We start from the raw sequence: 13993 nt of genomic DNA on the forward strand, positions 1-13993 counted from the left end.
TGTTGCATCACACAGCTAAAAATGCTCTCATCTCTAATTTAAAGCTTCCTAAAGCATTTGCTGCAAGCCTCTTGGATTACATAGGCTCACAAGCACAGTACCTTCATACGCTAATGGCAATAACACAGACTGGGAAAGTAGAGTCCAATCAACACGGAGATCGGTTACGGAGAGTTGAAATGGCACTGGAGGCTCTGAGAAACGTGATAAAACACAACCCAGGTAGGCTTAAAAATGAACTTTCCTGAGGCTTTCTTGTGGACAACCTTAAAAAATGCAGAGCTCTGTAGTCTTTATCTTCCATTGAGAAGGAAGCTTGTTTTGCTGGCTAGCAGACTTTAGTATTGTTGATAAGCCATACCGGCTTGCTTTTTTCTTTTTTTCTTTTTTTTTTTCTGGACAACACTATCAGTAGATGTATTAAAGTTTTGTGTGAAATCCAAGCCTTATCTATTTTGTTCTCTGAAACATTGGGTTTTAACTCTAATCCTAGCCTGCTGTTGCCAGGAAGACTTAAACTTCTTGGATGAAACTTTCTGTAACCCTTCCGAGAATCTTTAGCTGATTTTTTAAATTTTCTTGCATCAAACAAGCAGGAAAAAAAACCCCTTTGTGCTGAATACTGCATACTAGTAAATACCTAAACGCATGTCAATGCCTTACTAAAGCAGGAGGAGATGATGTTCTTGAGAGCGGGCAGCTAATACCAGGAAAGATTTATGAGCAGTTATCAATGTACAGACTGGAAAAGCCTGAGACACACAATTATGATGTTTTCCCACTATATAATGTTAGTTCTAAAAGCAACTCGTTACTATCATGGCTTCTAATAATAGCTGGTTAGGTTGTTCTCAGACTGGATTCTCTGTTATTTGGCAATTATAAACCTGAAGGCAGCTTTTACTGCTGCAGGTACCAGCCCTGCTCCGAGCTGGGAGAATCAGAAAGGACAAATGTATTTGAAGACAAGTACTGATGACCAATGATAAATAGAATACCTGGACTTGCTTAGTTGTTTTGTAAGAATGCAAGTAACTAGGTAGTCCAAGAACTAGCCCAGTTACTTGCCTTAGAGGGAGGAAGTATCCTTTCCTTTTGAAATACTGTTGACCTGAAACTTTGTGGGAGCTAGATTAATAGACAGGACTTCATAATTTTATAATTCTGGAGCAGCTGCTGTCCTGTAGGAGCTGTTACAACTACTGTGGCAGACTATATACAGACATACAGTCTTTAACACCGGTCTATAGTGAAATGTGGGCTTGGGATGACCTTCCATGAATGCTTTGGCTAACATGAAGAGAATAACTAACTTGGTCTCTTGCAGGTTCTGAGTGTGAATGCATAGGTCACTTTAAGTTGATATTCTCCCTTCTGCGTGTTCATGGAGCTGGCCAGGTGCAGCAGTTGGCTCTGGAGGTAAAAAAAACTCAAACCAACCAAAAAACCACCACCCAACCAAACCGCTGCCTCCCTGCCCCCCCCATCTGGATGCTTTATGTAATCAGTATAAACAAATCTGATTGTGTAACTGTTGGAGTAGTACCTAAAAAGTATCAAGATTGGGCTTCCAAGGTGTCAGTTGCCCCTTGCAGGAACAAATTATAGCTTCTTGCCTGTGTCTTTGGCTCCCTTCTTCCCTGGGGTGACAAGACAATTTGGTGGCAGGAATAAACATTGTAAACATTAATTATATTGGCCAGTGAGGTGACCGACTTCATCATAAACTGCATTTTCTGGACAACATTTTAACAGCTGGAATACAATCAAGTGTTGTTTCTGATCTTTTACAGGTAGTGAACATAGTAACAAGTAACCAAGAATGTGTTAACAACATTGCTGAGGCAATGGTTCTTGCTAACTTACTGGCACTCCTGCATTCCTTACCTTCGAGTACGTACCATGTAATTCTTAATCTTGCAAGGAAAAGGGTTTCCAACTCGGAAATTAATGAGACTGCAGCTGGCTGAACTTACTATGGAGTTTTAGGTTAAAAGAGCATTTCAGTGGGGACGATTAAAAAAATGTTCTATGTAACCTGTTTGTCTTAAATGTGTGAGCTGAAACATACGAATTGCGGGTATTTTGAATTGTGTAGTATTTCAGTGACTAATTCTTTTAGGGAATTTAGGTGGTAAACATCTAATTAAGAAGTTAAGCCATACTAAAATGTATGATTGATTTGACATTCCTTAGCTAACTGAATTTAGCCAAAAATCCCCCAGGCTTGCAATTGTCGTAAGTTTTATTGCAGTCTTGATAGAGCTTTCTGTTAAGATCAGTTTAGTTCATCTTTGATTAGTTAATAGTCTATATGGCACAAAGTTCTTAATATGTTTTATTTTGACAGGTCGGCAACTAGTCCTTGAAACTCTGTATGCTTTGACATCTAGCACAAAAATAATTAAAGAGGCGATGGCAAAAGGTACAGTACTATATTGAAAGCAAATGTTTCTGCAACAATGGACTTAAAGTAAATACAATGGCCAAATCTTACTCTTCCCTTTAAAAAAATCAATGTGGAACTGGTGAATTTATACTACTTGTGACCAGAAAAAAAATTGATTTTTTTCCTATCTCTTTTTACAGGTGCTTTAATCTACTTATTAGATATGTTTTGCAACTCAACTCATCCACAGGTCCGAGCCCAAACAGCAGAGCTCTTTGCCAAAATGACTGCAGATAAGCTGGTGGGTCCAAAGGTAAGAATCTTAACAGCTCTTGTTGGAACTCTTCTCTTGATATTACCAGCCTCTCTCTAAAGGTAGAACAAAAAAAAACCCAACCCTCTTCTGTGACCAAAACATTCGTGTGAAGAGCAGTCTGACTTTTCCAGAATAGTTAACTCTTAATCTGTGAGCAGACTTTTACAAGCAGTTGTATTTATTGCAACTACTATAAGCAGTTTGGTTTCCATTTGTAATGCCTTTAACATTAGATACCTAGATTTCAGACCTGTTACTGGCTATTGCCATTAAAATGATAGCACTATTTTATTTTTGTGGTGGTGTTCTAGCAGTTGGCATTATAGCACTACAAATAATTGGACTTCCTGGAGTTGTCTCTGTTTTTCTGTCGGTTTGTCTTATGGTGTACTAAATGTCAATTCTGTTCATCCTTTCTAGGTTAGAATTACGCTAATGAAATTTTTACCTGGAGTCTTCATGGATGCCATGAGAGACAACCCTGAAGCTGCTGTTCATATCTTTGAGGGAACTCATGAAAATCCTGAGTTAATTTGGAATGACAACTCCAGGGAGCGAGTATCAACAACAGTTCGAGAAATGATGCTTGAGTATGTGGAGACCTACTAAGTATTTACTTAACTGAAACACTCTTTTAGTGGCAGTAAACCAGAGTTGCTATAGAAAAACTGTCAGACAGAGCTCTGCCTGTAAAAAGTAGAATCCTTGCAAGCCAGACTTCAGTGAAAAGAAACTTGTTCATTGTATATTGTACTGGTCACTCAGTGATATAAGTGCGGCTTGTGCACAATCCAGGTATTTGCTCAGAGCTGTAAGATTTGGGAGGGTGTTAAAATAGGGTTTAGAAACTGGAGCTACTTCACAGTGATGGAGGGAGACTGAGGTGTCAAGTAGGGAAGACAACTGCTTCTTTTACTGCTTGTTAAAACTTACTTTCTTTTTAAAGGCACTTTAAACTTCAGAGGGACAACCCTGACACTAACTGGAAGGTAAAAGTATACTGTTTCTGCTTTGAGTGTGTCCAGGGAGGCTATAAGCCAGCTGATAATATATGCATGGATGTAACTCTGACAGGCTTTGCTCTCTAAGTACCAACAGGAACTCACTGCTGTGTTAACATAACTGTTTTAATGTTTAATTGATGCTTTTGGTACTACTTGTACCTTGAAATCAGATACTTTACTGGCAAAACCACTGTCAATAATACTCTGAATTTTCTGATAGTTCAGGTCGTTCTAAAACTTACAAAGTCAGCAACAAAGGAGAATACTGGTTTGCTGGAAAAAAGGCGTGTCACTTATTACACAGCTGTAGTAAATTTGCTCTTGGTAAATGTTTGGGAATGTTAGTAAGCCACTGACTCTCAAAAATGATTGTCCTGAGCCACTCCATCGCATCAGGTGAATCAGTGAGATGTTTCAGTCTGTAATATTTCACGGTATCTGTGAAAGGTCAGGTGTGACATCCTCCCAACAGTGGTGTCTAGTTCAACATTAAAACAACTTGTAAACACATGCAGGATGGCTATTTTTGGTGCAGGTGTAAACTGGAAACTTCCCTAGGTTGATGGTGAGAAACCTTCCCCTGAAGTGTGCAAGAAAGAAAGGAAAGGGTTATTTTATCAGCCTTGTGCTGGTACTTCTCCTCAACTAGAGGTTACCACTAGTATAGTTGTACACTCAGTTACTTGTGTTCTTTGAAAGAAAAGTCCACTGTAGTAGTACGGCCTGTGCTGTTCTTTCTACTCTCGCTTCTTACCTCATGTTTCTTCGAGATGAGGTGTTTGATCTAGTATAGCTCTGTTTTGGAGAATACAGTTAGTTCAGTGACCCTTACCACTTAAAGTCATGATGTTAGAGAAACAGTTATAGCTCTCACAAATACCCTTTCCAATAACTCCTTCTGCTTTACGATTCAACAGCTGCCTGAAGACTTTGCTGTGGTGTATGGTGAGGCAGAAGGTGAACTTTCAGTGGGGGGAGTCTTCCTGAGGATTTTTATTGCCCAGCCGGCCTGGGTTTTACGGAAACCAAGAGAATTTCTCATTGCACTGTTGGAAAAGTTTACGGAACTACTGGAGAAAAATAACCCCCATGTAAGATGATTTTTCTGATTCTGCTCTTTGAATTTGCGTAGCAGTCTTAAGCTACTAGTCTTTTAGTATCTGATTAGCATAAGTTCTCACACTTTCTTCCCAACATAAATTATTTTAATTTTTTTTGTCTGCTTTCTGACTCTCTGTAAAAGCACGTAGATATGTTTAGGCAACTTCTGAACATGAGTCAGTGGTTTTAAAGTCCCTGAAGCCACAGAACTAGCTTCAGTAAGTCTTAAGAGGCTTATTTTGTGGTGGAGATGAGCCTTAACAAATGAAATGTCTTTAATTATTCCATGATTGACCAGCCTAAGAAAATGGCACTTGTTCTACACTGCCTAAAAATTTGCAGCTCTTGACACTTCTCCTGTCCTTCTGCAGCACTAACTTTCCACTCTGGTGTAAATTATGTGACCTGTACAAGGCCGCATGTAAAGATTTGTGTAATGCAGTAGAACTAATGTCTTACAGTTCGAATGAGAACAACGTTCAAGTCAGTAACTTAACAATACTAGTGAAAACTGAATTTTAAAGTGTTCAGACAGATTCTGGGTTAGATTCACAGGGAGGCATCTAACTTGCGCATTGAATAAACCAGATGTCTTTGTAATAAAGATGTGATAGCAGTTCGTAGAGGCATGCAGAACACAGCAAGTGTGGTGAGTGCTGCTGTGCAGACTGCAGAACCCGTTAAGGCATTCAGGTGGTCAGCCTGAACATCCACGCTATCATGCTTCTGCTGAGCAAGTTAGCACATGTGCCGCTGTGGTCGGAGATGCTGCAGCCAGACACTGGCTTCTCTGGATACTAGAAATAGAGCTTAGAAACTTCTGTGATCTGTGTTCATGAAACTAGTGAATATCGGCTGCTGTTGGAGCTGATCACATTCTTCTAAACTTCTTGTTTAAACAATTTCAAAGCCAAGTGACATGATTAAAGCATTAAGGAAAAAAATCTATAATGCTGAGTAAGTGAGAAATGTTACTATTGTCATACATAAGGCTTTACTGAGTTATATTTTCTGTTGGTTTTTGGCTTTCTGCAGGGGGAAACTTTAGAAACCATTACCACAGCAACTGTGTGCCTGTTCAGTGCCCAGCCTCAGCTAGCTGATCAAGTCCCTCCGCTTGGTCATCTTCACAAGATAATCCAAGCTATGAATCACAAGAACAATGCCATTCCTAAAAGTGCCATCCGTGTCATGCACATACTGTCTGACAATGAGGTACTGAATCATTTAAGTGCTCAAGGAGAGGAAAAAACATAACTGGAGTTATTTGTGTTGTTTAGTAGTGTTCCTAGAAGGGCATTATTCTAATTATAAATAGTGTGTATCAGATGAACAGGGACTTACAGCCAATTAATGGGGAATTGGTAGATTAAAGACACTGAGAAACTTTCGGTCTTGGCTGACCACGTCTGCTGTAACTGTCAAGCATAACCTAAAGTACTCTGGATGTTTCTGTCTCTACAGCTTTGTGTTCGAGCAATGGCATCACTAGAGACTATTAGCCCTCTCATGAATGGAATGAAAAAGAGATCGGATATAGTTGGTGTAGCCTGTGAAGCACTTAATCGAATGTTTCAGAAGGAACAAAATGACTTAGTAGCCCAGGTAAGTGGTATGTTCTCAGACTGTACAAATGTGATATATTTGGGTATCTAAACTCTTCATAAGAACGGAGACGCTGTTCAACTTAAGTGTCCAGGAGGCTTCCCAGAAGCCATCAAACTAATGTGCTTTTCATGTTGGGGCAGTCAGAAGTCAGTCCTTTATCCAAAATGCAGACCTGTTCAAGGATGTTACCTGAGCATTGAAGCTTAATGCATAGGATAGTGTTGGCTTGTGTCTGCTGAGAAGGCGTAACATTTGAATGCCAGCTAATTCCACTGAGTTTACACTTGGACAGAGCAGAACTGCTGGACAGCATCTTTGCTTTTGAATGTATTCATTGAACTCTGGAAACACTGACTAGCTAAGCATACTTAGTAATAGCTGTTGGTGCTTTTGGTTCACACTATCCTAGTAATGTAAAACATCTGTATGGAACTTCTGAGTCCACGTTAAGACAACTTATTTGGGTGTCTTTGCAGGCTTTGAAAGCAGATTTGGTCCCTTACCTTCTAAAGCTGCTTGAAGGTATTGGTCTTGAGAACTTGGAGAGCCCATCTGCAACAAAAGCTCAGATTGTTAAAACTTTGAAATCCATGTCTCGCAGCCTGCAGTACGGAGAACAGGTAAGTACTGACTTAATTGGGCTTTGTACACTTAGAAGATCAAACTCTGAACATCCCTTAGTTTCATCTTACGGCTGTCACGTGCACCACTCCACCTAAAACGTTAACATCATGTAACTACAAAGTCATTATGGGTTGGAACGGATCTTACGGCTGTCACGTGCACCATTCCACCTAAAACGTTAACAAACTACAAAGTCATTATGGGTTGGAACGTCTCAATCTTTTTCTTCTGGAGAAGTCATTGGTTTAATGCATGTGAAAAGCACTAAAGACAACAAATCGCTAGTGCAGAAATGTTCTGTAAGCTAGTAGGCTTCTACTGACAATTCTTCGGAACTTCTGTTATAGACGTAAATGCTTTTTTCGTTTCCTGGAATAAATACTGTTGTAGAAAACTGTAGTGGTGTTACAGATGTATATTCATGTTGGTAAAATTTGTCCCAGTAATTGTGCTGGTTCTTGGTGCTGTTCTCTGACCCTTGTGTTGAAAACTTTCTCAAAGGGAGAGAAACATGGTATTGGTCTTCCCTCCAAGTTGGCCCTATCTTGCTATAGTACAGGAAAAGTCCTGTTCTACCTAAGCTCTAGACACACGGCAAGTGGCTGCTTGCAGGGTTGCTTTTCATTGTTGCCTAACTGGAGACTGAGGGAGAAAGTCAAGCTGCTAAATGACTTTTCTTTATGAGCCTTCTGCATTATGTGTTCAGCTGCACAATTCAAACAGAAAGGCAAGTTGCTACAGTCTCCTTCAAAATGTGTGATTCTGTATTGTGACCTAACCTGCCATGCTATTTGGTAATCCCTTCAGAACGGTTTGGTTCTGGAAAATCAGTTTGTTCCGCTAGAACATCACAAATGTCACTTGCTCACTGTGTTAATCTCTTCAAATACTGTAGGTAAATGAAATTCTGTCTCGTTCTTCTGTGTGGAGTGCCTTCAAGGATCAGAAACATGACTTGTTCATTTCTGAGACACAAACAGCAGGATACCTCACAGGTTAGCAACCCTTTCCTATTTATGTCCTGAATCATACTGAACTGTTACTTAATTGTCAGACTTGATGCTGGAGAGAGTGTTTATCCTCAGAATCTAGTGCCATCGTGTGGTCTGAACATTCAGTGCTGTAAAAATACAGTAAGTTTTTGAAACACTTGGCAAAAGCCAGACTCTTTTGTGGTTGAGAGTTTATTTCTCGGGATAGTCTTTGCTGTACCTACTTCTAAAATATTACAGCAATGGAATCTGGACATGGGCAGGTCTTGCAAGTATCCTGTAGTGATAAAGCAGAGAGGTAATCAGAATTAAATGAATGACATAACTTTCCATGCTTTTTCAGGATCAGTCTACTTCAGTTCTAGAACAAGTTGTTTTCCAAGGTTGGGGAAGTAGGAGTAAACTTTCTTCAAAATCACTTAGACTGTCTGTATTGTCATGTGGACGATGCTGCTTTAGTGTTAGGCATGTAGCTGTAGTATTGAACAGTTTGAATGTTAATAGCTCAGAGTGTGAGGCGAACGTGGTTCCAGTCAGACTCAGTGCACTGGCAGGGCCCTTCTCTGCTGGGAATGGATTTGTGCCTGTAGCTGGAGCTTGCGGCATGTACTTGAACGCAGCTGTGGTGCACCCTGGGTGCGTCCCCTGCTGGTGCCACCAAGACTGAAATGGCACCTTGGTGGTGCCACCTCAGTCCAACTAGCTGCGTAGAGGAGTATTCTAGCTGTGCATGCTGTGTGCATGCAAAGGACAGCAACTAATGTGAACTTCCTTGCTGGTCATGGCATGGTGTGGACACAATCCTAGAAAAGTTATATCACAGCAAATAAAATTCTGGTTCTTCCTCCACTCACACGCAGCACTTGATAGACACATCTTTGACCACATTCTGCTGTATCACAGTCCAAAGCTTTGCTCTCACAGATTACTTGCTGTATCTGAAAATATTTCATGTAATGACATTGTAGCAAACTTTGCCTAAAGCAACACGTGGTGCAAACTTCTGACCCCTCAAAAGCCAGGAAATAAACAATCACTTGGTCTTAAAAATTTAGCCTCCTAGGTAAGATCTTAAAGTTCTTTGTGACAAGTCAGTACAAACACTTCCATGTGCCACATGGAACTTGCTCATCTAACCCAACTTGGTGAAGTTTGATAAACTTTGGAAACTTGGTAAAGCTTTTGAGCATAACTGAATTAATGAGGTATAAATCAGATGGCCACATAGACAGGAAAGTCTTTCTTGCAAGATACGAGTGTGTATTTTGAGAAAATGAAGCAAGAGCCTTTCAAGTCAGGAATTAAACATTCTAGAAGCAGATGTTTAATATTTTGAGAGTAGGTATATTGCAACACTTGATGCATTGTCCTTTAGCTCTGAACAGTTTTCTGTTTATTGCACTGTTTAATGCCACTTTAACGAAGAACACTTGATTCAGTTGGTACCAAACTTCCTTGGTATTTCATAAATACTGTAAATTAGAAATAGCCAGAAATCAGCCAGCTTTTATTTCCTAAGAACTGCAACTCTAGCAGACATGGTAAGGCTTGAGACTGGGGGAAAATAGCTGTCCAATTGCCTTAAGGCCTGTGCTGCATTTAAATTGCCTGATGTTTAAGTGCTTGCAAATGTAGAATGAAGATGCTATACAAATGTGAAGTATAGATGGAAACCAAACTACAAGCTTTGTTTTTAACCTGCATTATCTTGTATTCTGCCATATCTATCTCGTGCTTCGAATTGCTTTGCTATTTGCACTTCCCTTGAAACTTCCCTTGCTTATTTCTCTTCCCTCAGGTGTCTCTTCTCCTTCCCTCCTAACTGGCAGCAGTCCCCTTCACCTGAGAAGTGGGCTTTAGATCTGCTCTGCCAGGCAGCTTGCTAACTTCTGTGTAGCTCTCTAAAGCAGGTAGATACCATCTTGCAAAATGCACGCTGCACTTGCTGCATTCCCAGTAACAGATGCATGTCATAGAACTGTAACAAACGTGTGGTCCCAAACTGCAAAACGCCAATTGAACTTGCTGCCTTCAAGCACACAGCAGCAGAAAACTAACTGCGTTGGCTGATACTACTGCTGGTACTCCAGATGAACTAAACTTCTGAAGCGTCTTAGGATTCCTCCATAATGTTAAAGGTTGAGGGGCAAGAGAACTAGTGGAATTTTTGCACAAGGACATGGAAACATGTGTCTGGCTCTTCGCAGATGCCACTGATGGGCTGGCAAAAAGAAGTCCCCTTCTGAAGCCAGTCAGCTTTTATTTATTCTTTTTTTTTAATAGAGGCACTGCTTGCTTTGCTCTCCTGCTTGCGGCAGTGGTGTAGGGCTGTTTGCAAGGAGACAAACCGTACCCTGATGTTCTGGCTCCAGGCTGTAGTGTGAGAAGGAGGAGGGTGGGGCATGAAGGGACAGTAAATTTAGGAGAAATTAGTGAGGATGACTTAAGGGGAGCAGAGTACAGGACCCAGCAGAACTCACCATGTTGAAGACAAGCAGTGTAGGCTGAAGGTCTGATACCAAGTTGATTGCTGTATCGATGCAAGAAGATATTGAGGGTTGGCACTTTTCTACAGTCATTAATCTGAAGAGAGTTGCTGTTGAATCACCTCATGCTGCAACATGAGGTTTTATTGCATTTGTTGAAAGTTTCTGTATGATTAAATTTAAACTCCAGGCTTTGAAGAAGAGGGGCTTTGTCTGCAGTGCAAAACTGACCGCCCCTATAGTAAGTGACAGAAAGATTTACTAATGGTAAGGAGTTCTCCATCTCTGATACAGAGCTTGTGTATCACCAGAATGCTGTTACTTTTTCTAACTGAAGGCACAAAGAGCTACCTAGACAAGCGTAAGGCAGTTCTGCTTGTCCACATGACATGGCAGCCTGTTAAGTTTCCTTTAAATATGTGGCTAGGAAAACCTTTGTGACACCAAAAGCATAAATGTGGAGCCCAGTAGTGGAACCCATGCCTGAACTCGCTTTACTTCAGCAGCGGGCCCTTTCCTTAAGAGGGGGTGGCCTTCCTCTGCTTGCTGCTGCTTCCATGGTGGAAGGTGAGATGGATAATGCTGGTGGTTGGGGTTCTTTTGTAACTTATTTGTCACATCAGAATAAAAAATGCTGAGCAAGTCTGAGATTGGTCTCCACAAGCAACTCTACTTAGTGGACTAAGATGCCTTAATTCCTAGTGTTCCTAGAGTCCAAAGAATCAAAATGAAAACTCTTAAATGTTCTTGTTTAAGGTGTCTGGGTGATTTGGATGATGTAGTTGAGTGTTACCAGAGGGAATAAAGGTGTTCAATCACTCTTTAGAATCAAAACTAACTGCCAATATTCTGTTTTCTTCCTGAAAGGCCCTGGAGTTGCTGGTTACCTTACTGCAGGGACGACATCATCTGTAATGCCCAACGTACCACCCCCGGTAGACAACGAAGTGGGAGATGTCAGCTAAGGACTGGAAACTCTTGTGAAAGAGACAGAAAGGCAGACTGGCCAGTGACGGAGAAAAGCACTCTCCTCCAACACGTTGAAGTGAACTTACTGCCTTTCCAATGTTTAATGACAGTGTTATTCCTTTTTCTATGACTTTTTTTTTGGTGGTTTTTTTTTTTTTTTAGGAAAAAGTCAGTGATTCTAACTATCACACTGTAACACAAGAAAGCACTCTGTGGATCAGCTGAAATGGGTACACAAGAATTTTTTCTTGTTGTACGTAAGCACATTTTGTTCCTTTATATTTGTTTACAAGACTGTGAATCAAACTTTCCTAGTTTTTATATTTTGTGAATTAGCATGACTGGAGTTGAGCTACAGTCTAGAGGAATTGGGCTAAAATCACTTGGACCTCACCACCCCCCTTGAAAGGGCATCCCTTCTTTTCCCAGTCTGATGTGATCACTCCCATTGAACATGACTTGCAAAGGGTTTGTCCCTGCACCATTCACTGATGTCCTTAATCATTAACATTATCTTCTTCCTGAGATCAAACAGCATTAGACATTCGTATGTATAACTGGCTTGACCAAATTGACAAAGCTTCAGCAAAAAAACCCCTTAAAGTTGACATGTTATGTAAGAAATTAGTGTAATTGTGAAATGTTCTATACATTATCCAGTATATAAAAACTTTCTATATTGAGTGTACATTATACAGATCATTCATATGTACATAAAATTTTAAAATAAAGGGAATTAAGAGCCTTGTTAATGAGACAAAGGTGGTGTTGCTATGGAGCCGTTCTTTGAAGGTGTGGGAAATGAGGGTGGTCAGAGACCTTAATTTGAGTGTGGCTAAATAGGGTTCCTGGGCTTTCTTGCTTGAAGAACATATTGTGCAGCTTTTGACAGCCTGGAGCAGAACTTCTAAACCACAGGCAGTGGTACAGTGCAGGTTGGGTTGTGTTTGAAGCACACTTCAGCCACTGACTTGCTGACATTCTCAACTTCCTAGGAAACATTCTTGGCAGGGAAGCAAGAGGAAACTAAGATGGATGGAAATATTAAAAAATAATTATTGTTTTCTCAAGAGGGATGATAATCTTGGTTTTAAGCATAATGAATTGATACAAGGTAAGAAACTTATCTGCAGAAAGCTTCCAGCTCTAGGAACTCTGAAACTGTACCACCCTGACTGACTGGAGCAGCCTTTGCTGGGACACCCTTCAGGTGAAGGCTCGGCTGTGGGCTTATCCTGAGGACTGAGCCAACCAGGGTGTCTTCTCTCCAAGCTCCCAACACTATGCTAAGGTTGGCTTGCTTCTTCATGCAAAAGGTAAACACTTATATCCTTAAGTTAACTGCCGATCAACCCTCCATGAGTTGAAAAGTGATTGTTCTAAGTTTATAGGAAGCAGAACTACCCCGGCACAGCATGCTGTGAGCTGCCTGGTTCTGTTAATGTATGGACAACTTCTTGTAAGTAACTAATGTCAAAGAGGATCGTTACAGAAGTAGAGCTGAGGAGCTCTGACCTTTGAGAACTTCACAAAGGTGTATTGGGCATAAGCAGCAGCGCCTGTTTTGGTAGCAGAGGGGACCAGGAACTGTCCTGTGCCAGTCACAGCTGGTTCCAGCCAAAACAGCTCTTCAGAAGGGAAGGTGCAACCTCTATTCTTAGACATATTTAAGAAAGGATGGGAGCAGCTGAAGCCAGGAGGTGACTTGTGAGGACGCACAAAAGGAGACACAGAAGGAAAGATGCAAAGGAAGACCTATAACCTGTGAGGAGATTCATCTGGAGAAACAAAGCACAGGAGTCGGAAGGAAGGAGTAGCAGCCGAACTGCTACACACTGACCCTGGCCTCACTTGAGGGGAGGCGAGGGAAGGACTGAGGGTAGTGTTAGTGAAAAGGAGGGCAGCTGGGAGCAGGAACTGGGGAGGAGAGAGGGTTGGATGCAGCTGAGCTTTGGAAAGGGCTAAGGAAGGTGTTACCTAAGTGTTTAATTGTCATTTAACCAATAATTAAAAGTTTATCCTAGCTTGCAGTGAACTAAATTGGGTGAAACAGCTGAGTCAAAACTGCTTTGCCTACAATAAAAGGACAAAGAGGGCTGTGGCTCATATCAAATAAAGCACTTTAGGCCTGTTAGAAAATAGATTTTATTTAGTGTTACAAAGAGCCCAGACAAATTCTGGTATTTACTTTGCATTCTGTAAATTTTTAAAAGCAAGCTTCTGATTTAAGTATAATTACTAGTAAAAGTTGAGAGAATATGTATTGCTTCAAGCTAGAATCAGGTTTTTGTATTGATCCAATTTTACCTTAAACATTATTGCACTGAACAAAATCTTTCCTAAATCTTCCATCCACTTGAGATGGCTTTATGCTGACATTAGATTTTTGCAGTTAGTTTCTTTGACTGGTCAAGCAGTTCCCACCTTGCAATTGTTGAGAGATGAACTTCATCGGGCCCATCTGCCAGGCGCAAGGTCCGTATAAGAGCAAACCTATGTCGGAA

General features: G+C 40.8%; 1 protein-coding gene across 2 annotated transcripts in view; it reads left to right on the plus strand.

Moving 5' to 3' along the window:
• Window positions 1–12246, plus strand: part of DNAJC13 (DnaJ (Hsp40) homolog, subfamily C, member 13) — a 49807-nt gene extending 37561 nt beyond the window's left edge. For both annotated transcript variants that reach the window (XM_009894960.1, XM_009894961.1), the window contains 13 exons: window positions 45–222; window positions 1328–1419; window positions 1794–1893; window positions 2351–2425; window positions 2590–2702; window positions 3126–3295; window positions 3652–3694; window positions 4627–4800; window positions 5846–6025; window positions 6275–6415; window positions 6895–7038; window positions 7938–8037; window positions 11388–12246. In XM_009894960.1, coding sequence (XP_009893262.1) covers window positions 45–222; window positions 1328–1419; window positions 1794–1893; window positions 2351–2425; window positions 2590–2702; window positions 3126–3295; window positions 3652–3694; window positions 4627–4800; window positions 5846–6025; window positions 6275–6415; window positions 6895–7038; window positions 7938–8037; window positions 11388–11485 — 1608 coding nt within the window. In that variant the 3' untranslated portion in view covers window positions 11486–12246. The remainder of the gene's footprint in view (window positions 1–44; window positions 223–1327; window positions 1420–1793; window positions 1894–2350; window positions 2426–2589; window positions 2703–3125; window positions 3296–3651; window positions 3695–4626; window positions 4801–5845; window positions 6026–6274; window positions 6416–6894; window positions 7039–7937; window positions 8038–11387) is intronic.
• The last annotated feature ends 1747 nt before the right edge of the window (window positions 12247–13993 follow it).

This window comes from Charadrius vociferus, unplaced genomic scaffold, assembly GCF_000708025.1.
Source record: "Charadrius vociferus isolate BGI_N301 unplaced genomic scaffold, ASM70802v2 scaffold51, whole genome shotgun sequence".
Lineage (NCBI taxonomy): Eukaryota > Metazoa > Chordata > Aves > Charadriiformes > Charadriidae > Charadrius > Charadrius vociferus.